Source organism: Ictalurus punctatus, chromosome 3, assembly GCF_001660625.3.
Source record: "Ictalurus punctatus breed USDA103 chromosome 3, Coco_2.0, whole genome shotgun sequence".
Taxonomy (NCBI): Eukaryota; Metazoa; Chordata; class Actinopteri; order Siluriformes; family Ictaluridae; genus Ictalurus; species Ictalurus punctatus.
The window spans coordinates 33240537-33266238 of NC_030418.2; the positions used below are offsets into that span (position 1 = coordinate 33240537).

Here is a 25702-nt window from a genome sequence, read left to right on the forward strand (position 1 = left end):
CGCGTTATTTCACGCACTAAAAATGGACCGTCCGAGCGATTATGTGGGATTTACACGTCTTGACGCTTCACGTGATATGTTTCACACATTTTCCACATCTTCTTAAAAATTATATCTTAGCGAGTGAAATGATCTTATGAAGTCAAATAATGGGGAGTGGTGGCGTGGCGGTTAAGGCTCTGGGTTGCTGATCGGAAGGTCGGGGGTTCAAGCTCCAGCACTGCCAAGCTGCCACTGTTGGGCCCGTGAGCAAGGCCTTTAACCCTCTCTACTCCAGGGGTGCTGTATTAAGGCCGACCCTGCGCTCTGACCCCAACCTCCTAACATGTTGGGGTATGTGAAGAAAAGAACTTCACTCTGCATATGTATATGTGATCAATAAAGACTCATTATCATTATCAAATCTACAGTATATAGTATTTCCTAAACATGCATTCCTCATTTCAAGCTTGAAATCATTTTGTTCTCTTTATCGAAGTTATCTGCCAATAGAAAGTAAGTTTGACGCATGAAGTGAGTAAGAGCATCTAAACCAGGCTGAATAATATTATATTTGATTTTATGAGGATCTCATCATGAGAAATATTAGATCCGTTTGCCCGAGATATTCAAGATGTTTTCACTTGCTAAGGTATTACTTTTGAATGAATCACATGTTCATTTTTCACATGCAGGGCATGAGGATCCCTCTGGGTTCTCCAGTTTCCTCCAACCTCCCGTGGACTGCCGTCTCGTCTATGGTGTATTTCTGCCCCGTGAACACAACATGCTCTCTATTATAAATACAAAGAAAGCCGTATTGTACTGCTTAGCATAAATTACATAATTAAATTAATGACCTAATATTACCTAGCTGATGTTTCGGATAGTTATCCTCTTTCCTGATTGGACGATGTGTGTGAGCGAAACCAGATGTTTAGGAAGGAGGTGTGATGTGGTCCTGATGGGTTGATAGTCTGGAAAACATAACCACAGAGATGTGAGAGTGCCAGGGTTTTCATACACCATAAACACACACACACATACACACACACACACACACACACACATACACACTCTGCCTCTAGGCTACAAACTTTGTCTGAGATGAAACAGCGAGGAGGGTAGACAGGACAGCAAGAGAACGAAGCCTTCCTTTTAGTTCCCAGTCACCTCTACACCTCAGCGTAGAAACCCTCACTCGAGAGAGATTTTGCTGCGAGCAACAAGCCAAGAGAAGAGGAGTGAGCGAAGAGAGACGGGAGAGAGGGGCTGAGAATCTGGAGATATGGATGATGAGATCCAGGTGAAGTGATTACGACAGGAGAGAAGGTGAGGGAATAGTGCCTTGAGAAGAAGAGAAGATGAAAGAAGGTTGAGGAGCAAAAGGACCTTGTCAGATGGAGGAAATGTTAAGCTGTGGGGAATAACAACAAGCAAGAAAGAGAGAGAGAGAGAGAGAGAGAGAGAGAGAGAGAGAGAGAGAGAGAGAGAGAAGGAAAAAAGCAAAACAGAGTCTTAGCAGGAGGAACTCCACCTGGCCGGACCCCAATGAACATGGCCTCGGGGAAAATCTGCACTCTGCCAGAGATAACGAGCTCAACATCTGCACTTGGGCTGCCTTCACTGTGTGTGTGCGTGTGTGTGTGTGTGTGTGTGTGTGTGTGTGTGTGTGTGTGTGTGTGTGTGTGGCACCCAGTAAACAAACCAGTTTCCTTGCTAGTCTTGAAAGTTCATAGACCTGCCTGAAGTCTGCCTCATACTTCAGGATTTGTTCCAGCACCGTTTGTACCTCAGGTAGATCATTAACGTGAGTGGAACAGTTGCAAGCTGCTCGTATACTGTGCTCAGATACTAATACTCATTTCCAAGTTTGGACTCCAATCTTTCAACAGCTATCAATCTGAGAGTCACGATTGGGCGTCTGCAATCTTGCACATTACGTGTCATTGGCAGGTCAAATTCACTCATTTTTGCATTTCACCGCAGAACACATGGAGAAAAAGCGAAGGACGCGGTGGACATGATACGTAGGATCCCCCCTCACTGATACTGTAATGTCAAAGTCAACCAGATAGATTTGGGATTTGTCATATTTTCCTGCCCCTGCTACACAGAGTATCTAAAAGTTCATTTTCACACCAAATTTTCTCCAAACACTTACTGACTAGCTAACATGCCCTGAAACACTTTTCTTTAGTTTTATCCTGGATGCCCCGACGTATCTGCTTGTTTTTCTCCCACAGATAGAATATCCCAGGTTCTACGTAACCCATTGTTCAGTTTTCACCTACATTTGTTAAAGAGGCTTCACACTTTCTACAAATCCTAGAACGCTTCAAAGAAAAGTCCCTCCATTACAGCTCTCTACTTTTTTCCCCCCATAGACAACCAAACTCTTTTTATTCCTAACAAAGACGGATTGAGGGCTGTGAAACGTTTTCAGTGACGAGACGCTTCAACAGCGATGGAAATAAGATTACCGCTGTATGTTTGTATCGCTAGTTGTTGCTCATCTACTGAAGCTCATTTTCGAACGTTTCGATCACTGGATCGATTATTACGTTCTCAGGAGCACAAACAAACATGATCCGATTCTTCAGGCCGCATTTTCTAGCCCACATTTTTTTTCAGGCTTAAAGGCAAGCACTTGTGTATTATGGCAGTGTCTAGATTCTATAATTTTTTTTTTTTTTTTTTTTTTTTAAACATCTCAGAGGCATTTACTCATGCAAAGTCTGGCCAACTTGGAGGACTGAACTATTCATCCATCCATCTATTTTCCATACCGTTAATCCTTCACAGGGTAACAGGAACCCTGGAGGGACTTGGGGCACAAGGCAGGGGGACACCCTGGACAGGGGGCCAACCCATTGCAGAGCACAATCGCAAACACACTACGGACAATTTAAAGATGCCTAGAGATCAGCCTACAACGCATGTATTTGGACTGGAGAAGGAACCCGGAGTACCCAGAGGAAACCCCCAAAGCATGGGGAGAACTCCACGTACACTGGGCGGTGCGAGGCAAACATGCTTGGTTAGGCAGGAAATTAAAATCAACTCAATTAACTAAATAACTCAACTCTGAATATGAGTAACTTTCTCTGTGCAACTATTGAAGCAACTTTTCAACTTAAGCCTTAAACTCTGAATACATGTGAAGAAAAATATAAACGTAATATCCTGTAGATGTTACATTGATTTGGTGGAAAACTGTAGACGTGCCAGTAAGAACTTGGGGGTGGGGGGGAATGGGGTTTTCCAGAAAGCAAGGTTAACTTACCGTTACATAAACCCTGAACTCTAGGTTGATTAACCCAAACTTTGATTTCTCAGGGTTTTCTGGTTCCAGAACACCTGGGAGGAGCAAGTTCAATCAACCTCCTATTGATAACTCAGAGTTAATGCACACGCACGGTGAGTACATAAAGGCATTGTTAATGGATGACCGATTTCAGGAGTCACCATGGAAACCCAGAGTGAGAAAAAGCGAGCCACATACATTAGTTACAGGTTTTAATGCATGCTTATTGGAAATATAAGCCAATTCGATCTCTCATATATATATATGGGTGAAAATATATATAAAATGGGTGGGGGACCACCACCACCTTCACTCACTCCAGATGAGTAGCTGGCACTGTCCCTTAATCAAGGGTGACCCATGGTCGATACAGGGGGCAGTTCATCAGACTCAGCTACCTCCCATGATATAAGTGACTTGGTAAAATGGTCAAATGGTCAAATGTAGGTGTAACATATTATTACTAATGACTTTTTTTTTTTTTAAGTTTCCAGTGATATATCCTTAAAGACTCAAGATGACCGTAAACATTGCCATTGTTTGCAAAAGGCATTTCAAATAACTCTTTGTTTGACTTGTGTAATTATGCATGCTTTTTTTTATTTTGCTGCACATGGTGTGTACAGTCTTAATCATAGTTCCCCTGTTAGATCAAATGGAGTTATAGAGCTGAAAATAAAAAAGGCCAGGCTTGAAATTGAATTGATGGAGCACGGGCTAAAGGTGGGCAAAATATTGCATTTGCCTAGTGATGATTATTCTGTCATTCATTGTTGAACGGTAAAGCAATAAATACAAATGTCTTTTTCAGTTACGGGAAATGAAGAAACAATGAACCACAGCTGACTGTTCATGATTTTGGCAGATCACATTTCGTACCATCTCTTTGGTTCACTAGGTTCCTCTTGACATCTTCATTAATGGTTCATCATAGTTTACGGCCAGGGAACCGCCCAAAATTGTGTAGGAACCGTTTGAGTGCAAGGCATACTATATGAACGGCCCTACACACCGTCGCCTTTTCCACATGCTCTGCATCACTCACGTTATATACAGAAAACTCCCCGTGGCAAAACAAAATGAAGGGCAGCGAATAAAATGTGCTCGGTGTTAAGCGCTGATCCACGATGTGCCGCGTTGGCGATGTGAGGATTCTCGCGGAAAACGGACAAACTCCCGCAAAAATTCACCTGGATATGAAAATGATTTCATAGAATCAGTGCGTCCTCATCCACTGGATATTCTTCAAAAGGGCACAGTGTACTCCGTCAGCTCTCTGAAACAAACTAATCCTGGAATCTGCCCCGGATCAGGTTATGTTCAGAGAGTAAGTTGCTATGGCTACTTAGATACCCTAAAAGTAGTCTCAGTTTTTGCGAACCGAAAGTTGAGGTTATCCATTTATTCTGAGTAAATTTACCAAGGTAGGGGTCGCTTATCCTGCTTTCTGGAACACACACACACACACACACACACACACACACCCACACCCCTTTCCTGGAGAAAAGAAAATGAAATACAAATCCAAATTTTTCAGAAAAACAGTTCACCAAAGCATTCAGTATTTTGGCTCCTTCCCCAATGCATTTTAATGACAGCAATTAAACAGCAATATGACTAGCAATGTGTTTTCCAGAGACTGTTGTCTGTTCAAAGAGCACAATGTCAGATAAAACTCGAATGAATGTAACACTGCATATATAATGAAATGGCAACAGATGGCTATGCTTATTCAGGGATTTTAGCTAGTAGGGCAAGCTGAATGTAAAAAAAAATGCAGTGTATTCAGATGTAGACGGAAAAATAAAGAAAATATTGATGTATGAGGCGAAGCCATCTGCTCACATTTCATTACATATGCAGGCTAACATTCATGGCTAGTGATTCTTGCTGAGGAATGAGTCTGTCGAGGGTCATCATGCTGTACACAAGGCAGGGAACAAAATCCTTAGTGGGAGAGAGCGAGGTGGAAAGAAAAAGAAATAGAGAAACATAAATAGAGAGATGGCGTATGTGATGCCTGGCCTCCTGGGGAGTATCGCAGCACCTGGAGCAGTCTCGGACAGTGAAACCGATGACAAGCTGGACAGCTGCCAGAATGTACAAACAACAGAATGTGTGCCTGGGGCAGAGTAAAGCACGATCACTCATGCCTGGAGAACCATAATCAAGCTTATCTGCTACAGCAGGTGCCTCATCAGGGTAGAAACAAAACGGAAGCAGACGGGAAAAAATGACAACGCTGTGCTAATGCGCTAGCGAGGTGTCTATCCTTCAGACAGGTTTGGCAGATGATGCCAGCCCTCCAGCATTAAGCATGCTCCTTTCACCCAAAGCACTTCACACAGTTCCGGGTCTACTCACACACACAAGTAAAAACAAACAATCCCTCCAGGGCTAAATTATAACTTTGTCTCGAGTGCCTATCGTCACGCTAGGTGACCGTGTCACACGTATTACAGAAACAGACTGCTGGAAAGTGAACGCACACAGTAGTGACAGAGCACAGTCAAAGGGAACCTTAATTACAGTTGTCAAGAAGCAGGAAGAGATAAAGATGTGATTATCCTGTGAGGTCTTATATTCTGAAGTAATGTCGCACACAGACACAGCTAACACTAAACTGAGAGAGGTTACAGACGCTGTTACTACTGAGAAGAAAGAAAACAGCTTTCTATCTTGTGGCTAGAAATCTGCCAGCCACATTTTTGCATGCTGTCTTCTTGAACTGAACCGTTCCTGACAGCGCCACAGTCATCTTCATTGGCCAACACATATTAATTAACATTGGGTGAAGGGCAATGTTCTCAAATTAAATTGATCTGGGGGGTTTTTTAACTAGCTAATTTGATTTGGGGAACAGTCTGAGATCATACGCCATGCAGTGTTATATCAGGTGATCTTGGGGTAATATAACGGTGTGTGCATTCACAAGAACTTGGCCGAGAGACTTTTTCTACGCAGTGCCTAAAACTATTGGAAATGCAAGGCTGATTTTTTGTTTGTGCTATACACCAAAGAAAATAACACATAATATTTGGTTGCATATCACTTGCTTGCAATAACTGCATCAAGCCTGTGACTCACTGACATCACCAAATTGTTGGTTTCTTCTTTTGTGAGGCTTTTCCAGGCTTTTACCGCAGCCTCTCTCAGTTGTTGTTTGTTTCGGGGGGTCTCTCTCTTACGCATTTCTCCGTAAATTGTCAGACAAAATGTTCCTGTAAACTTCTGAATTCATTCTGCTGCTACCATCACGAGTTCCATCATCAATAAAGATTAGTGAGAATGTTCCAGAAGCGGCCATGTAAGCCCAAGCCATGACACTACCTCCACCGGGTTTCACAGAAGAGCTTGTATGTTTTGGATCATGAGCAGATCCTTTCTTTCTCCACACTTTGGCCTTTCCATCATTTTGGTAGATGGACGCTCATGCACTACATTTGGAAAGGTCTCTCACAGTCTTCCTTTTCACTTTTAGGGGTAACCAGACTTTAAAATGCTAGGACTTTACACGTGATCAAGATAAAAGCAAAGAGGGTTCATTTCAGGAAAGTCTGTAGTTTTCATAAGTACAAATACACCAATGTGAAGGGTTTTTACAGAAATGTCACCATGTAAAGGGTTTTTTGATCAGAATTATAGCACCATAAAGTCACACACATGTGTCTTAACTAAATATTCCAAACATAGCAACACAATAACGCCGTTCGGAAACAGGACTAAATGCTTTACTTTGATTGAAAAGGTGAAACCAATCATTTCCGGTCTCTTACGGAAGTGCTGTGGTTATCTTTGAGAAAGTGATTGGTTATTGTAACACACTGGCGGTGCTGGTCACCAGCACAACTAGTCGAACATCTCCTCACAGAAAACTTCACCATACCAACAATTATACACATGCAATCTGTTTATATGGAGCATCTGCTACACAAGTCCGGTCTACTGTACTATCAGAGCTGCGGTTATAGAAAATGAATCACTAACTGTCTGATCAATCAGAAATCAATGGCGGAATAAGTATAACACGTTTGATCCATTACGACCTACAGCACCACTTAATAATTCGTTTAAGTTATATACATCAAGACAACCTGTAATCAACACTGACCATTTTTTGTACCTTGTTATCTCACATCTTTGGTCAGATCGTACACAGGTTAATTTCTTTTGATCACGTCGATCAATTCGATTAAATATTCGAATTCTTTCACAGTAATCTTCCACTAAACTGCGACTTGTGCCCACCCCTAAAAGGCCTCGGATTTTATTTTCTCACTATGTCAATGTGCACTCGATGAACTAATTAAAAATAATATTATGATATGTTTTATCAGGGTGTTTATTTAGCAAGCAGAAGCATTAGCAGGATTGTCTCTACCTTCAGAAATGTGCATCCTGGTAGTGTTGTTGTTGATTTATCTCCTTTGGCTGAATCTTTTATCTAAAGTAAGTTACATTTGAGATCGGATGCAACTGAACTTACAACCGCTCACTCAGTAGCACAATGCCTTACCCACTGAGCTACCAGTGCAAGCGCTTGTTTATGTATGACCCCAAGTCAGTTCAATACCGATGGATAAACCCAAAGCTCTGCCTTACTCTACATTATTCCATCTGAAATGAAGTTTCACTCAGAAATGCCCCATACTGTGGACGAAAAAAATTGTTCTTTTTATTAATTTGTCACTTGTAGCCTTTGTTTTGTTGATACACTCTAATAAGTATATATTCTACCTTGTATTTTCCCTCAGACTGCAATAATTCTGTACAGGCTCGTGTCTCAGTCCATCCATATCTCACCTCCTGTACGTGGTCGTGTCTCATTTGTAAATCACTTGACCTGCTCCACACTAATAGTGGCTTATGAAAGCAATTGAAAATGACAATTATTCCAGCAGTGAGTTACAGGGTGCTAATGTCCAATTAGCACTGTCTTCTCAGGTTTAATGACTAGTTGTAAATTTCAAATTTCCATCTCATTTTAATTAGCTATGATACGTGGTGTGGTCTGACCTTTCACAGTGGTCCCTGTCTCGATGATTTACACGGCCATGGCTCTCCCGATTCAGACCTGAGGCTGTTGAGGGAGCATTGTTCATGACCAACAAAGTGCTGCAGTTATAATATATGACACTGGATCATATAATTGTTTTGTATCATTGATCGCAATGTCAAATTTCATGGGTCACCATGTTGACGTTAAAGTTATACCGAGTCTGGAGTAATGAAACTGGCTAAGGAAGCAAATTACTGGCTTCTCTTGTTAATTAGTTCATTTTACTTTATACAATTTTTTCTGTGTGTGTGTGTGTGTGTGCCGAGTTTGTATTCAGGAAAGTGAACCAAAGTCCTGGCTCTGTTTCTGTGTTTGTGTTTGCACATTATATTTTGTTTCCACCCTAGAGAAGTAAATGATGAGCTCATTAGCAAACTTAGGTGAGGAAGCTGGAATAGCAGCAGCTCCTCTATTTATCATCATATTATACATATACCGGTGGTATGTAACACAATCCAGACTAATTAAGAGTAATTCTGAGCAACACACACTCAAACTCACCTGGGAAGAAAAGTTCTACAGTAACAGTAGCTTCTGAAGATGGTAATATGTGCTTAGGCTCCGCCCATACCTATACGGATATTTTTGAAAACATTTTGTTTTCTCTGCATTTTTGGTCTGAAGACTACATGAAAACACCGTTGTGTGTCACTGAAAACAAAAATGCTATGAAAGGTGAGGAATTTTGAAAACTCTTCCTTAAGACAAACAAACTGTTTTCTTGTGGACATGAAAAACGTATGTTACAATTTTTTAAAAAAATTATGTACACCTGACCCTGCTAAAAAAAACAAAAAAAACAATAGAACCCCTCATAGAATTTGTAATGGTTTTAATGGGAATTGTTTTGTTTTTAATGGAAATTTTAATGGTCCCTATGAGTCTCTACTGGTAATTTCATTGCCTTCTATTAGTGGCACGTTATGTCTAGTGGATACCATTAAGGGCCTACATCCTTAATACATCCTACGACATGATGGAAACCATTTGGTAATGGTTTTTAATGGTAATAATGGGATTTGTTAAGGTTTTAATGGAAACTTTAATGGTCCCTGTGGGTCTCTACTGGTAATTCCGTTGCCTTCTATTGGTGGCATGTTGTGTCTAGTGGATACCATTAAAGACCTATATCCTTAATACAGTATGTCCTACTACGTAATTGAAACCATTTGGTAATGGTTTCAGTGGCTAGCAGTTGATGGTTTATAATGGTATATAGTTTGATGGTTCCTATAAATTTTTTCAGCAAGGGAGCTAGGATTGTTCACCGGGATACTTTGTGGTCTGAAATTTCTAATTTGATAACGTGATTTTGTTTGAAATTGTTGTGTTTCTGCCTTCTCTACTGCTCAATATGCTATATGTTATCCTTGAGGCATTTGATGTAATATTTATGGCATACTATCGCCACCTACTGGGCTGGCTTGTGCGTTTTCAAATCGTTTTCTGGTGTTTTGGTTCGGACTGGGACATTTTTCTGAAACACTGTTTGTGCGGAAGGGATAAAGTGAGCGGTAAAATACTAATTAAAATCCCATGCCGTATACGTATGGACGAGATGGTCTCAGAACTACATTACCTCTAGTCTAACCACACAAGGATGCAGACATGCTCAATGACGCACACATTTCTCCTTTTATCTTACATCTGAGAGTGAGCCTGTAACCTCGATTTACATATTTTTCATCTCTGAAACCTTGCCAGCTTTTGCATATCTATATATAATATGTTCCTCAAAATATTTCTGGAGGTGTTTGTGAGTCTCTCCTGTCCTAGTGCGATGTCTCTGAGCTTGATAGAGGTATCATTTCATTCCTGGAATGTACTAGTGTCAAATCTCCTACCCTCGGGGTGTTCCTTCCCAACAGAAGGAGAAATTGAAATTCAATGGATTTCCCACCTCTAAAAAGGTTGAACAGAGCATGGAGGAGAGAGAAAAAAAGCCCAGAGGGAGCACTGTCACGGCGAGAAAAATGGTGCCAGACATTTAGTTATTCATCCATATCTATTTTCAACCACAAAATTGGAGCCATTTGCCAGGCGCTGTGTGTCTCGTCTTTCTGCGAGGGATGTTTTATCAACCTTTAGCTGCTCCTGCACAAATCTGCGCACAGTGTTAGGGATATGAATAATGCACACTCCCTGAGTGCAACCAATTAAATGTTTGCCACATTCAACCAAGGCATTTTAAGCTCTATATTAGATTAGAGTAACATTTTAGAGAGCGACAGAATATTTTATTACCAATAAAACCTTCTTAATTTAGTTCTGAGCATGTGACAAAATGGCCACTGATGCACATTCACACTGCATATACACATAAAATTTGATTATCCACTATCTACTGAGTGTTAAGAGATTTTCTGTCAGCTATTTTTCAGAGCATAAAGATGTTCAAGTAGCTGGAATGTGGCAACAGCTCATTTCCTCCATTGTTCCAGTGATGCACACTGGAAAGACTAATTCGTCATTGTAATTGTCATCTGGATAATATAATACAGTGTCTATAATACAGTCTTTCCATTCAGTGACTGTTCACCACTCCCAAGCTATTAATACATACAGTTAACACTTTCTCACCATGCGTCCTGTTTTATTACGCCTTCAGATATTAACATTATTCACATGGCTGATTTGGTGCAAAGAGTATACCTTTTTAGTCATTAAAACCAATTGGTATTGGTTGTAACTTGTATTAACTGATTTTTATTTAAAATAATACACAGAATAATCCTCCATTAACCAATGTTCATACCAGCGGTCAGTAAAATGATCAACGCCTGTTAAAAATGGGGTGGGGGTGAGGGGGAGGCGCACTTTCGGACATTTTAGGACCTTTTAGCAGGTATATAAAAATGATCAGGGTGCAGGGTGGATTAGTGGTTAGCACGTTCGCCTCACACCTCCAGGGGTGTTCGATTCCCACCGTGGCCCTGTGTGTGCGGAGTTTGCACGTTCTCCCCGTGCTGCGGGGGTTTCCTCCGGGTACTCCGGTTTCCTCCTCCAGTCCAAAGACATGCATGGTAGGCTGTTTGGCGTGTCCAAAGTGTCCGTAGTGTATGAATGGGTCCAGAGTGTACCCCGCCTTGTACCCCATGCTTACTGGGATAGGCTCCAAGTTCCCCCGTGACCCTGCAAAGGATTAAGCGGTATAGAAGATGGATGGATGGATAAAAATAATCAATGATGCAGTGGTGTGATGCTTCAGTTATGTTCCTACAATAGCAACTCAGGGTTTATTCACCTCATACCACAGAAATCTCCAACGATTCAAATTATTAAAGAACGTCGTACTTTTTATTCATTTATAGTTGAGTGTAACGCTACGGAACATCCGTGAAACAAGTTCCTGTTCTCACTTACGTTATAGTAGCTATAAACAGTCATTCCTTGTAACTAAGATAAACAAAAACGCAGCTTGTCATGGTAGAGAGAAACCCCAAAGCATAAAATTCTCCGTCCTGACTTCCCATGGTGGAAAACATAAAGTTACAGCTGACTTTTACAAAGCGCTGACACTGGAGACTCCTTCCATAAAAACTTAATAAACGTCTCCCCATACAGAAAACTACACCATAGCACTGATTATACAACAGCTAGTTCTGGTCTACTAACTTGATTGGTCGAGCAGTATTCCAAGAGTGCCTATATTTCCTATAACCGCACTTTATTCCACACGTTCCACCGTGCGTATCACTCTGCTCGTCTGTGTTCGCCACGTAACATTCCGCTTACTAGTTCGAAACCTATTGCTACAGTACAGTTAGTGTCGTCATGAATGGACATGGCAAACGATACTCTTCAGGAATATAACATTTGACTCGTCAGATGACGATGAAAAGGAAGAAGGGAAGACAATTTCACCAGAAGCTCTTTTAATGGGAACGTACGAATCATTGTGAGCAAGCTAGCCACAGTGTGTCCGAATATCACTTACGCGATATTCATTTCTTGCTTATAGAACTGTTGTATAAAAGCAGTATCGCTTGAGCAAGACTACGGTTATACCGAATTTCGGCATGGCTGTGATTACCTACTACGCTCCTGAACCCTTTGGGGCCGACATCCAGTATTCACTATTGCTCGTGAGATATCGCTTAATGATACACATACTTATGTGCATTCCATTATGTGGAAGTCTTTTAAGTACGGAATTTCTTTATTATTGCTGAGGTTTATTGTTTTCTAATGTTAATGAGTGCATTAAATGATGTTAGTTAAGGGAAGCTCAATGTAAAGCATCCCCAATTCACTGTGTGATGTTAAAGATGCGTACGCCATCGGTCGTTATGATATTAGAGACGTCACTAAGTAGAAAAGATTCGCTTAAATTTTATGAGAAAACCAAGATTTAAAAAAGCACCATGTATGATAGATTTGCCCAGCTTTGACTGCACAGCTTTATCCTTTTCTCTTTGAGCTCCTGCCAAATAATTCAACACCCCAAAAGGAGGATCGTGCTCCTTAAAAGTGTCACACTGAGCTTGATCAGAGAGTGTCAGCAGGTGTTTAGCATCTTAACCTGAGGTATAATGGCTTATTCAAACCAAGACAGTCCCTCAGATACACAGTAAGACACCTTTATTGGCTTCAGCTGCGGGTCTCAAACGTTCTGTAGCCGGGGAATCCTTTAACTTAAAAAAATCATTTAAAAAAATAAAAGAACTCAAGAGACCACTCCGTACATATTAATCTTATAAACGTATCTTATTAACTTAATCCAACTATTCAGATATCGTTATTTAAATGTGTACAGTAATATTTGGGATATTGATTGAAGCATAGACCTTTTCATTCCTGAACTCTACATTAACAGAACACATTCTGAATTAAAATTTCTTGTTGATATTATTGATAAGCCTATTTGTTATTTAGATTTATTAAACAATGGATAAAGTTACAACTGAAGGGAACATACAACAATGGGGGACACTTGGCCGGAGCTGGGTCGCTGTTACTGGCTTGGGATATCTGCTCGTCCAGGGTCCAGTGGATGGGACTGACTATGATGGAAGAAGGAAGGGCTGGTTCGGAAGTGGCGAGGGCTGGCTCAGAGGAGTGAATCCAAGAGAGAGCATCGGCTTTCGTATTTGTTGGACCCTGGATGAAGCAGGTGAAACACAAAGCCCATCAGGCCTGGCGAGGGTTCAACCGTTTTGCCTCACGGAGAGATTCCAGGTTCCGATGATCCGTAATTAGTTGGAACAGATAAAGGGAACCTTCCCGCCAGTGGTGCAACTCCTCCAGTGCCAGCTTGATCACCGACAGCTCCTGTTTACAAATATTATAGTTCTGTTCTGCTGCTGAGAGTTTTTGGGAGAAGAGAGCACATGGATATAGTTTAGGAGGAGTACGTTGCCGCTGTGAGAGCACTGCTCCTACTCTGGTGGTTGAGGCATCAACTTCCACCACGAATGGGAGCTTGGGATTCGGATGTCGAAGTATGGGTGCTGGGGTGAACCTTCTTTGGTGTTTGGAATGCAGCGGATGCTTCCTGAGACCAAGGTAAAGTCGAAGGCTTGTTAGGGAGGAAGGAAGTCACTGGAGCTACGATGGCGCTGAAGTTCCTGATGAAGCGTCTGTAAAAATGTTCAAACCCCAGGAAATGTAGAAGTTCCTTCACTGCGGTAGGATTATGGCCAAGACAGAATGACTTGCACCTACCATCTCTACTCCCATGGGGCTGATGTTATACCCCAATAACTGTACAGAGGGTTGATGGAAGGAGCACTTCTCCACTTTAAGGAACAACTGATGGTTACGGAGACTTTGGAGAACTAGTTGTACATGCTGTTGGTGCTCAGCCAAATTGGTGGAGTAGATAAGTATGTCGTTGATGTAGATAATGACGAATCTTGTTCATAAACCCCGGGAACACCCGATGTTGGTGTGACAGACGGAGAGGAGGATCCTAGTGACATTTACAGCAGTGGAAAGAGCTTTCTCCCTATAAATTCGCCTAGCTATGGAACAACCTTCCTGGTAGTGTTCAGGATTCAAACTTTATGACTAGGTTGAAATCCTATCTGTTGAGTCAGACATGTTGTTAAATAGTTTTTCTCTCAGGTAAAGTGCAGATCTAGGGGATTCACTGGCTTACAGAGTTGGTAAACTGGGATGTTTTTTATGCTGTCATCCCTTACTCTCACTGGTTCACTCAGGTTTGTTGACAACAGAGTGCCGCAGAGCTTTATGTTCCAGGGTGCCTTCATGCCAGTGTTACCTTCTGGCTCTAAAACGCCATTCTCTCGCCCTCTGGACCTGCCTTATTCATCTTGACGCTCCACTTCTGACTGGAGCTTCTGCATCGTGCACTGTGACCCATCTTCTGTTGCTGTGTATTCCCATGTGGATAAAGTTTACACGAACCAAGACTCACCCTTACTTCAGTGGATAATCATACTATTATGCTGTAGACATAATAACTGACTAATAATTGGTGCTGTAATCATAAAGACTATCCTGTACTTATCCCAGGACTTTTATTCACAATGGGCCATATTTAGGGTTAGTAACCCATAGGTTATGCACATGCTTAAGCTGATTTTCTGGGCTTCCCATTCAGATTATACAAATCACTTGTGCATAGTTTACACCCCCAAGGTTGGCGGCTTCTTCTTGAGTACGAATGTCCGAAACTGGGTTTTACAATGCGGTCTAGATCAGAGGTGTATAATCTTGTCTGGAAAGGGCCGGTGTGAGTGAAGGTTTTCATTCCAACAAGCAGGAGCTACGTCTGAGTCTACTGAAATCCAAGTTCAACCCATTAAACTGGTGGAATCGGGTGCGGCTCCTGCCGGGTTTGTCTTTAAATAGAAGCCCCTGCATTTTTTTGGTAAAAATTAAAAACCTGAGGGTTGCAGTACTTGCGCTCCATGTCGATATCATGGTTTAACGATTCAAGGCACAACGTAAATGATTTTGTTTCACCTTATGCATGTGGATTTCACACCATTGTATTATATTATATTGCACTAAACTGCACTACAGTAGATTGGGTTTTATGACGTCTGGGGTCTTGTTACATGGTTTGCTCGTAAAGTCACATTGTCTCACCTTCTATAGAAAGCAATTACTTTGCTTTATGCCTTTTTCTCAATAAGTCATAAATATGACATGAGGTCCAGCTAACATAAAAACAAAGTCCAGACTGACCTTGTGTGGAACTGAAATAGACTTGGCTCGGAAAAGATAAAAGTGAGAGATGTATTTATTTCGATTAAGCGTCACTAAAAAGTGTTCACACGGCTCTCTTCATATGGTCTTTCAGCAGATGCTGTGTTTGGTGGCTAATAGGTTCAAAGTCTTGCCACTGAAATTGGCTTTAATAACTCTGACTGCTGAGGTCACACACTTCTCTGCGCGGAATACTTTGCCCTCGTACTTGGGGTATGGCATAGATGAAAGAAAGAAAGAAATCTATCCATTTCACAGCTTGAGCAGAGTCAGGCAATTTGTTATTTGGAATTTTCGTATCTATTTTCAAACTCCAGTACCTTTATCCTTGCCCGTATGTGCTGTGATAGTGAATACAGTGTACTAGAACCTAATTAAACGATATTGCTCTCACCGTTGGCCAAATGCTGGAGAAATAATAATGGTCTCAGGTAATTCCACACTGAAAAACCGGATAAGTTCATTTAACTCGAAAAAAAAAATAATAATAATTTGAGGAAACTAATTACCTCAAAATTTTGAAGTTGATAAATCAATTTCTTTAAGCCAAATATACTTAAATATAACAAAAAAAAAATTAACTCAAACTTGTTATATTTAAGTGTATTTGGCTTAAAGAAATTGCTTTATCGACTTAAACATTTAGAGGTAATTAGTTTCCTCGAATTTTTTGAGTTAAATGAACTTATCCAGTTTTACAGTGCACCAATAAAAAGCTAAACAACGAAACTTGATATACAGGCCCAGATGGATGTCTGCTTCCTATGCCAGCACCCTCCTTCTACTTGGAACGTTTGATATTAAAAGCTATATTTATCTTGGAAACACCACTGTGGCCAACTTCAAATTGAAGCTAGTAGTAATCATTAAGCTTGATTTAATTTACATAATGCTTCTCAGTCCCTCCTAGCTTTCAATAATTATTAGCAATATTGTCATGCTGAGGGAAAACTATTGCTTTATCGGTATCGAGTGGCTCTGCTGTGTAAAACTCAGTCAGGAGATGTGCTTTCGATCAGTGTGTGTCTGACCTGTAAGTTCTTCTCCAACAGCTCTGCAGGACCAAACACTGTCTCTTTATCGCAGCACATGCAGGAGGCTGCAGAGTCGATGGGAACAGCAGATGGAGGGTTTATCTTCAGATTTCTCCTATATACGTCCATCTGTGCTCGAATGCAGTGGAGTTGTTACAGTTTAGCAAGTCATCTCGTTCCAGCAGTGCAGAATGTCTCAGAATTAGCAACTAGGATTACACACAGATGCTTATTTCGATTTTGGAAACTAGTTGAGGGTTTTGTTTTTATTGAAAATGTTTATAACACCGGGTGTTGCGCTGATTAATTCGGATAGCCGTCTATGATGTGATGGTCAATGCAAAATACACTGACGGCGTGGCAGAAACGGCTAAAACTTTCTTCTAGATAGCTAAAATGAAGCTTAGTGGGGGGGATAGTGATGTTATGAAGCTGTCATTTTAAAAAATGGATTTATACCCAAGTATCCATGTTAACAAAATAGCTGTAAATAGCTCAAACACACAAGGCTAAAAAAAAAAAAAAAGAAAAAAGAACGATCCCACTTTAGACGCCTTATTAATGCTGGCTTTCTTGTGGAAGACTGATGAATTGCTTGTGCCCCTGGTAATGAGGCTAAAGCCTAAACAGTAAATGCCTCAAAGGACATTGAGCCCGAAGTAAACAAGGCAAGCAACCCATATAATTTCAGCCAGATATGCATGAAGAACAATGCAATGCTGTAGATTATATCAGAAAACCACAAAAAAAAAAAAGGCATAAAGGCAGCCATGCTAGCAGCAGCGGAGTGTGTAAGGGCTGATATCTTCGGTGTGGTCAGTCAGCATGTGATTCGAGATGTGTGTTCAGTAGAATGGTGTGGAATAGAGAAGCCAGGTTAACAAGCGTAGCAGCAAATCTCCCACAGGTCAGAGGGATTAAATGGAGTTTGGTTGATTCCGCTTCATGGAGACTGAGGTGAAGTGATCAGACTACAAACACACAGCAGTGAGCTCTGGGAGCTGTTAGCAAAATGGTCTTATGTAAATTCCATTACTGTTAATGTTCATTTTAATGTTAATGTGGTGTTTAGACTTGGCACGGAGCAGCATAGTCTTAGAAGTGTTATCATTTATAAAATATGCGCGCTAAAAACGCCGGCTTATTTTACAGCTCAGTTGCTGGGTTTAGTTGGTAGGTGGTTGGGTCAGTCTGACCCAAATTGGGTCGATAATGGACAATCCGGCATGAGGGATGTGGACCTGAAAAAGAACAGTCACGATGCATTAAGATTCATTTTCTGCAATTTTCCACTGCACCTCTCGAGACAAAGTCTGAAGTAAGAAAACGTGGACGCACTTCCCCCCCCACCCCCGACACAATTTTCTCCACAATTTGATCTTGCCAATTCCCACCCAGCAGCCAGCTCTCCACTATCTCAATACTAACCAGGGAAGGGTGAACACGTGCTAACACGTTCTTCCCCTGAAGCACATGAAGCCAGACAAACACATCATTTCAAACTGCTGCTCATGCTGCCCTACGTGGCAGTGTAACATACTCAAAGGCAAGTGCTATCTCTCTACCCTCACCTGCATCTATGAACTCTATGATGAATGATGAATCACTATGATTGACAGGCGAGAACGTATATGTCATCCCACCCAAGCTGAGAACATAACCGATTTTGTAATGCTTGGACTCCACTGATGAGCTGTGGGATCATGGAAATTCATGTAGCTTGACTTGATTGCCAACGGTAGCCTGCTTACAAAAAGTATTTGAAGGGAAAACACGTCTTAAGTTGGCTTCTTGCAATAAATAAGACAAGTTAGTATTTTTTTTTAAAAGTGTTTTAACTTCAGGCCTGCGATAAAACTATAATCTAGGGTTACTTCAAGATCGTTAAAAATGACCTCTCTGGAACATTATCTCAGATTATCGGCTATCTGAGATGATTCGTTGTCAGTGGTTTCAAAACGCATACAGATATGATAGAGTTGTCGCTTTTTAAGTTGAATAACGCAGCTTCGCATTCAGTGTGAGTTTTTAGAGAAAAGGTACTTCCTGAAGAGTCTTTTGCGCTGATATCAAAAAACAAACAAACCAACAACAAATAAATCAATCAATCAATCTGCGCACACACTGTAACCATAAAGATTTGAGTCTACAAACCCAGACCTGTAGACATTTTCACAAAATCAATGCAGCAGGCTGGCTCAACATCCAAACTCAACCACCCTGGGTTAAAACAGCCCATGCTAGGTTTACCGTTTGTCTGTTTCAGTTTGACGTTACCTTCTCGGTAAACACGCAAGACGTATCCTGCACTGGAACTGAATTTTTTTTAGCCAAAGTGAAGAGCGTTGTGAACTGACTTGGGTGTCTGTGAAAAGAGTTATTAATTCATGCAGTCCGTTAGCTCGCCTTTCCACTTCAAAAGCCTGTCTAATGAACAAAGTCTGCACTTGGCCTCAGGTCCCTCGTGATGATTTTCTGATCGAATCAGAACCTAATCCAGGCGTTTTTCCACACAGTTTAACCTGTCGTTTTTCTTTCAAGCTGATTCCATCAGAAAAAATATTCTCTGCCTGCATCGATTAGCGCACATTATATCTGATATCGACGGCGTTCCAGTTCCTTCGCAATAATCTTGAGTCGTGCACGAAGACGGGGACGGTGTAAAGCGTGACTGCGTTTTAGCATTGTTCACTTTTGGATTCGTGTACTTCACGCTTCACTTATTTTCAATCCGTCCACCGTAGCTAATGTGTTTGTGTGCATTCGTGTGTGTGTGTGTGTGTGTGTGTGTTTGGGTGCGTATCTGTAGCTTCCCTTTTTCGGTTTTCCAAAAACGCTTGAAACGATCCTTTTCCCTCAGGTGCCAATTTGTTCACCGTCTCGTCGGATGAGCGCCGACGTGCCGCATGTCATCGCTCAGCCTCCGCGCGACGTTTAGCTCAGTGTTTGCGTTTAGAATAACTAATTGTGTTTGTCCTCCACATCATTTCCACGCACGACTGCGCACTATCGACACACGCTCTCTGACACTTCATCACTTCACAAACGGATAAATTTAGATGACGGACCGCTTTATTTGCCTCAGATTCCAGATTATTGTACGTGGATTAAACGGGACTGGATTAGCGTTTGGTGGTTTTATTTTTCATTCAATTCATTTCGTTTTTTAAGCCCAGATGTCTAGGCCATCAGTAATGACAGGATTTAATGGAGGCATTAATGGAATATTACACTGCTTTCACACATTCGCTTTGTTTGACTGGATCCCTGGTGTGCTTTCTCCTAACTCTCTTGCAGTTCGATTGCGGTAAGAAAGCGAATCGACTCTGAATTGATTCAAATCCAGGAACTGAATCAAACATGCCACGAGGATTATTTGTAGACGTGAGGTGCAAACCTGAGCCGTGAGGTGCAAACTGAGCCAAGAACAGATGCCATGTATTCTGGAGATTTGGACAAAAAAAATACACAAAATGTTAAAAAATGGTTCTTTATATAATTATAATCATCATTTATTTACTACCAGCTTCATGGTCTCTACTCAGACTTGCCAAAGGTTATTATTTCCCATCACTAATTTTCTACTAAGAGTTTTACGAGTATGTATTCAGCCCTACATGCTACTCAGCCAACCATATTTCTTTCTTTTTTTTTTTCTTTAGGGTTTAATTATTCGTGGCGTGAAAACAATAGAACAAACCAAATAGATAACAAACCAAAAGTGTCAATTTGGCTTTGATTCAGACTCAGCAAACGGACTAATAGATATGAAAATGCCATTAAAGATACAGTTGCTGGGTTCCTGAGATGTGCAGTAGAAAAGAGATCGTGAGTTTGAATTCCAACGATGCCGCAATCGTCCATGGCCAGGAGTCCAAGAAAAACAAATTGTCTATGTTCTCTGGGAGGTTAGGCCAATTCTATTGTTTTTTCACTATACATTGAAGACATTTACAGTTACGTTTATATAGCGCGTTTCTGGACACTCAAAGAGCTTTACATTGTATGGAGGGGGGCGGGGTCTGTTCAACCACCATTAGTGTGAAGCATCCACCTCAATGATGCGACGGCAGCCATAGTGCTCCAGAATGCCCATCACACCAGCTATTAGTGGAGAGGAGAGGAGAGTGATGTAGCCAAATCAGGGATGGAGATTATTAGGGGGCCATGATTGAGAAGGGCCAATGGGGGAATTTCGGTAGGAAACTGAGGTTATGTGTCCTGGGATTTTTAATGACCACAGAGAGTCAGGACCTCGGTTTAACGTCTCATCCAAGAGACAGCGCTGCTTTTACAATGTCCCCATCACTATACTGGGGCATTAGGCCCCACACAGACCACATGGTGAGCACCCCCTGCTGGCCTCACTAACATCACTTCAAGCAGCAACCTTAGCTTTCCCCAGGAGGTCTCCCATCCAGGTTTTGGCCAGGCTCAACCCTGCTTAGCTTCAGTGGGACGCCAGGCAAGAAGTGCAGGTTGATAAGACTATGGCCACATTTAGGTTTGAGCTCAAAAGATGAGACGACAGATCAGAATTTCAGCTTCCGTTTCACATCTAGACGTGTTAAACAACTTCAAACATGCCGCCTTTTGTTTGAACCCACCCATTTTTTCAAGTTATTAAACATATTGGAACATGCGACTGATAGGTCTTTCTTGCTGCCCAGGTGTGCCCTGAAATGCATTTAAATTAATAAGGAGGAACTTCATCATGCAGCAAGACATTGATCCAAATCACTCTGCCACCTCAGAAAAGGACTTCATCAGGGGGGGAAAGTGGAACGTTTTAGATTGGCCAAGTCAATCACCAGACCTTAACCCAGTCGAGCAGCATCTCACCTCGTGCAGAGGAGACTGAAGAGAGTACAAGTCCGAGACGAGACATAAGAAGAAATACTGGCGTATAAGTTCATGACCCTAAATGAGGAAAAGTAAAAGATTTCAGGAGAGATTAACCAGTATTTCAGACATCTTACCAGTATCTTTGACCATCATAAGATGGTCAAACATCTTCGTAAACAACTCATGCAAATGTTCCATGAAACAGCTCATAAGGAAGATCATCTCCATGAACAGAGAAGAATGTTCAAGCCTCTAAAGCTCAAGGTGAGTGTACTAATAAGGTATGATTAGATTATATTTATTGAAGGGCTTGAAGTCAGTCACAGCAATGTCAGAGAGGGCAGATAAAACCCACCAAAACTGATTCCCCCCCCTTTATTTATGATGCAGAGGACATTACGGAGCAGGAAGGTTGACGTTAATGTTCACCTTGAAAGCAGGATGCGATTTTATTTTCAGAATTTCACCTACAGACGCACCGGTTAAGGTTGTGCACCGGTTGTGTGTTCAAAAGCTAAAAATGCTGTTAGAATTTTAAAGAAGAGCCTTAAACCTCGAGCGTTCGGCTACAATGAACATGTTAACTTGGAGTTTTCTGACATCTGCAGGACAGAGGAGTTTACACTTTTTGGTTTTTGATGAGAACTTAACAAGAAGCGTTTTATGGCTTATTATCATCATGAGAGAAACAAAGAGCGGCTGTAAGGGAATGAATGTTTACAGCTGCTATAACATAAGTGATAAGAGGAATCACGGGCGACAATTGAACCCCCAGCCTTGGAAGTGCGAGGTAAACGTGTTAACCACTAAGCCACTGTGCCCCTCATAATCACATGGAACACAAGTGATATTAGAAGTTGCGCATGTAAACTAAAAAGTACTTAAAGAGAAGTAACTACAAGTAAATAAATTCAATAAATGCTCTTTACATTAAAAAGAAAAAGCTCATTTTTGTGCTACTGACCATGTTATGATATTTTTTGTGTATATTTCAGCGCTTTTCTTGGAGAGAATATGATGAAAGATTTAGAAAGTTTTGGCGCTGTCCATGGTGCTGACAGAAACTGCTCTCTCTCTCTCTCTCTCTCTCTCTCTCTCTATCACACACACACACACCCTTCTTGTGATTGAATGTACCCTGTCAAGTGCGGTAGTGTACGTTTCTAAGCTACATGGCATCTCATCATGTCTTAATTTACCCAGAATCCCACTTGCGTTTGGCTTTACAGCATTCGCTTCAAGGTTGAGCTGAAATGGTGCAGAGCAGAGGTACTCTAAGTTGGTGCAATGACAGAGTCCTTATAGAGAATAAATAAATAAATAAATAAATATGTCAGTGCATGCCCTCATGATCACAGCAATCTGACTGTTCAGATATTACGCACATAAAGGAATAAAACACTTGGGGGTGATCAGTTATAGGAAAATAATCCATGTTACAAAGAGCTGACACTGGAGACTCCTTCCATAAATATTCACAACATCAGTGATTTTTTTCTTTTTATATTTTGTCAATCCTCTGCTATAAAAAGTCTCTGTGAATGATTTGTTACCATAAAAATGATTAGCCAGAATTCCTGCCACAGCTGCTGTTATGGAAAATTAAGCCACAGCCCTCTGACCAATCCGATCAATCGAGATCTGAAATTCTTTGAGTCTATGAGTCGGTTTAATTATTGGAACAATGGGACCTTTTTACAGAATCCAGAGCAGTTTCACTGCTTTTAAAAAAAAAGACATTATTTAAGTGTTTTTTTAGGTTAAAATGAAGGTTAAGATTAAATGATGTTTGAAACAACTTGATCGTGACGTAGACCACCGTATAAGATGATTTTAATATTGGATTCCTTTGAGGACAATGAGTATAACGGATTATATTTTAATAAAAAGTAAACATTAGCCTATATGTACTGAATATACAATCAGAATCCCCGATGATAAATTTGAGTTCACGTGCGTGTTTTGGCATTTTTTTTTGGACTTTTTTTGTTCATAGGATGGGATCACTGCCCCCCCTGTTGGTGGCCATGGAAAATCAAGGAAATGAAAGTATTTTAATAGTTTCTGACTTGCTGAAAGAACATTCAGTTAATAAACTTATTAGAACAGATAGACCCCCCCCCCCCCCCCCCCCCACACACACACACACACACACACACACGCACCTTCAGTAAATACACCAAGTGAGCACGCTCAGGAAGGAACTGAATCGTACAAATAATGTGTATAAGAAAGCATGAAGCAGAAGGAGGTGATCAGTCTGAAATCTGAAATCATTCCAAAAGAAAGAAAGAAAGAAAGAAAGAAAGAAAGAAAGAAAGAAAGAAAAAGAAAAAATGTGGGTTTAAGAGATTGTGCGCGCGTGCGTGGCGCGTTGAGTGCGCGCGCGCGTGAGCATGCCAGTGCATGGATGTAAGCGCGCGCTCTGGAATCACTTCGTTTTCAATCTTCCTAATATATAAATAATATAAATATATATATTTTAAAACAACAACAACATCAACAACAAAACAAAACAAATAAACAAACAAACAAAAAAAAAAACACAACTAAAAACCGCGAGGAAATGAACATGTGATCTAGGCACCTCACGAGCGGTGCGTCCCCCCTCACGCGCGGTATAACGGCGAGTCTCGCGCACTCTCTCTCTTTCTCTCTCCGACAACACAACAACCTGCACTCCAGGGTCGGAGAGGAATCGCCAGCGTGGTTGGGAATGTTTTCATACGCATGCACATGCTGAATAACGGATTTATCAGACGGGAGCTCGTGCGAAGGAAAAAAAAGGCGGACAGAGAGAGAGAGAGAGAGAGAGAGAGAGAGAGAGAGAAACAATAATAATAATAATAATAATAATAATAACGGAGACCTGTACCGAAAACGTTGCTCGCTCTCTCTCGCTCACGCACACACACGCACACACACACACGCGCGCCCGCGCAAAATCCTTCAAGAGATGAGCGCGAGGCTTTTTTTGAATCCTTGCGCGAGCGCGTCGCTGTCGGCGCAATCCGACGGCCGTTGGGGAATTTAAACTGTAACGGAAAAAAATACGTTTTTCTTTTCTTTTTAAACATACATGTATATATTTGACTATTGTTTTTCTTAAGCTTGGCGACCATAAAACACACAGAAGGACTACGGAGAAACGCTGTGTGTGTGTGTGTGTGTCATCATGAAAATACGCCTCTACAGTAAGTCATTATTAAATGTATTTGTTATATTTTTGTAGCGTCAGCGTCTTTTAGGTAGTCTAAGCGTTAAGATAAACAACAACAACAATAATTCATTATGTTATGAATATTTTATTTTGGTCCTAACGCTATATTTAAAGTGGCAGAGAATGACTAAGCTAAGGTCCTAAATTATTATTATTATTATTATTATTATTATTATTATTTTTAAATCCGGTCTAAACTGTATGAGTATGTGTAAACAGGTCTTTGTGTGCGCGTGAAGTGTATAGTGTGTGGTAACATACTATTCTAACATACTAGGTTACTTAGTGTAGTATGTGGTTTGGAACTTGTGTGCTGTTTATACACTGATTCCTTTTCAGCCAGCTATGTGTGTGTGTGTGTGTGTGTGTGTGTGTGTGTGGTGTTTCAGGTGAAAGTTTGCCCTCACCTGCCGAACAAGCAGCTTGTTGTGACTCCTCAGAGCTTATTTTTGTCCCCTATCTGAACTGATATAAAGAACTGGAACCGGAAGTTTTCACGATGAAGAGGAGGCAGAAGCGCGTGCTGCAGATGGCGTTTTTATTCACCCTGGCTCTCATTTTCTTGCCCAACGTGGGTCTGTGGTCGCTGTACAGAGAGAAACACCTGATGAAGGCGCACGACGGAGACGTGCAGGTAAGTCGGCGTCAACTTCCGGTGTACGCGTCTGTGCAAGCACGTGCAATGGACCAACAATAATAAACTAATAGACAGTCCTTTCATCCAGTTTGAGTCTGGATCACTGTGATCTACTTCCGTTTTGACGTATTGAAGGAAAACTCCTTCAATGTGTTCCTAGAGTGTATTCCTGCGAGAAGTCAGAGCTCATGTGCCGCGCTGACGTCACATGGTGACTTTGTTCATGCTAGTGCAGGTAGAATGGAAGAAAACAATTTCAGTGATAACAAACAGGTACCGTTTTTTTTTCAGCGGAGTTCAAAATCAGTTAACGTAAAATCCAGTGTAGAAATAGTAGAGATGTTGGTGCATGTGCTGGGCTCAAAATCCCAGAATGCAATGCATCTGTACAACGCAGAGTTACGCCAGAGACTGAGTTCGAGATTACGAGCGTGATGTTTCGGAA

General features: G+C 41.2%; 1 protein-coding gene and 1 long non-coding RNA gene across 2 annotated transcripts in view; one reads left to right on the forward strand and one right to left on the reverse strand.

The window, feature by feature from the left end:
* Window positions 1–628: 628 nt before the first annotated feature.
* LOC108263449 (uncharacterized) lies at window positions 629–25111 on the reverse strand. Its single transcript, XR_001812167.3, has 3 exons — window positions 25028–25111; window positions 850–956; window positions 629–773 (listed from the first exon to the last, which is right to left on the reverse strand). It is a non-coding gene; the product is annotated as an uncharacterized LOC108263449 (long non-coding RNA).
* Window positions 24066–25702, forward strand: part of galntl6 (polypeptide N-acetylgalactosaminyltransferase like 6) — a 253498-nt gene continuing 251861 nt past the window's right edge. The window contains exons 1-2 of the mRNA XM_017464226.3: window positions 24066–24594; window positions 25010–25254. Of these exons, the coding sequence (XP_017319715.1) occupies window positions 25120–25254 (135 nt within the window). The 5' untranslated portion in view covers window positions 24066–24594; window positions 25010–25119. The remainder of the gene's footprint in view (window positions 24595–25009; window positions 25255–25702) is intronic.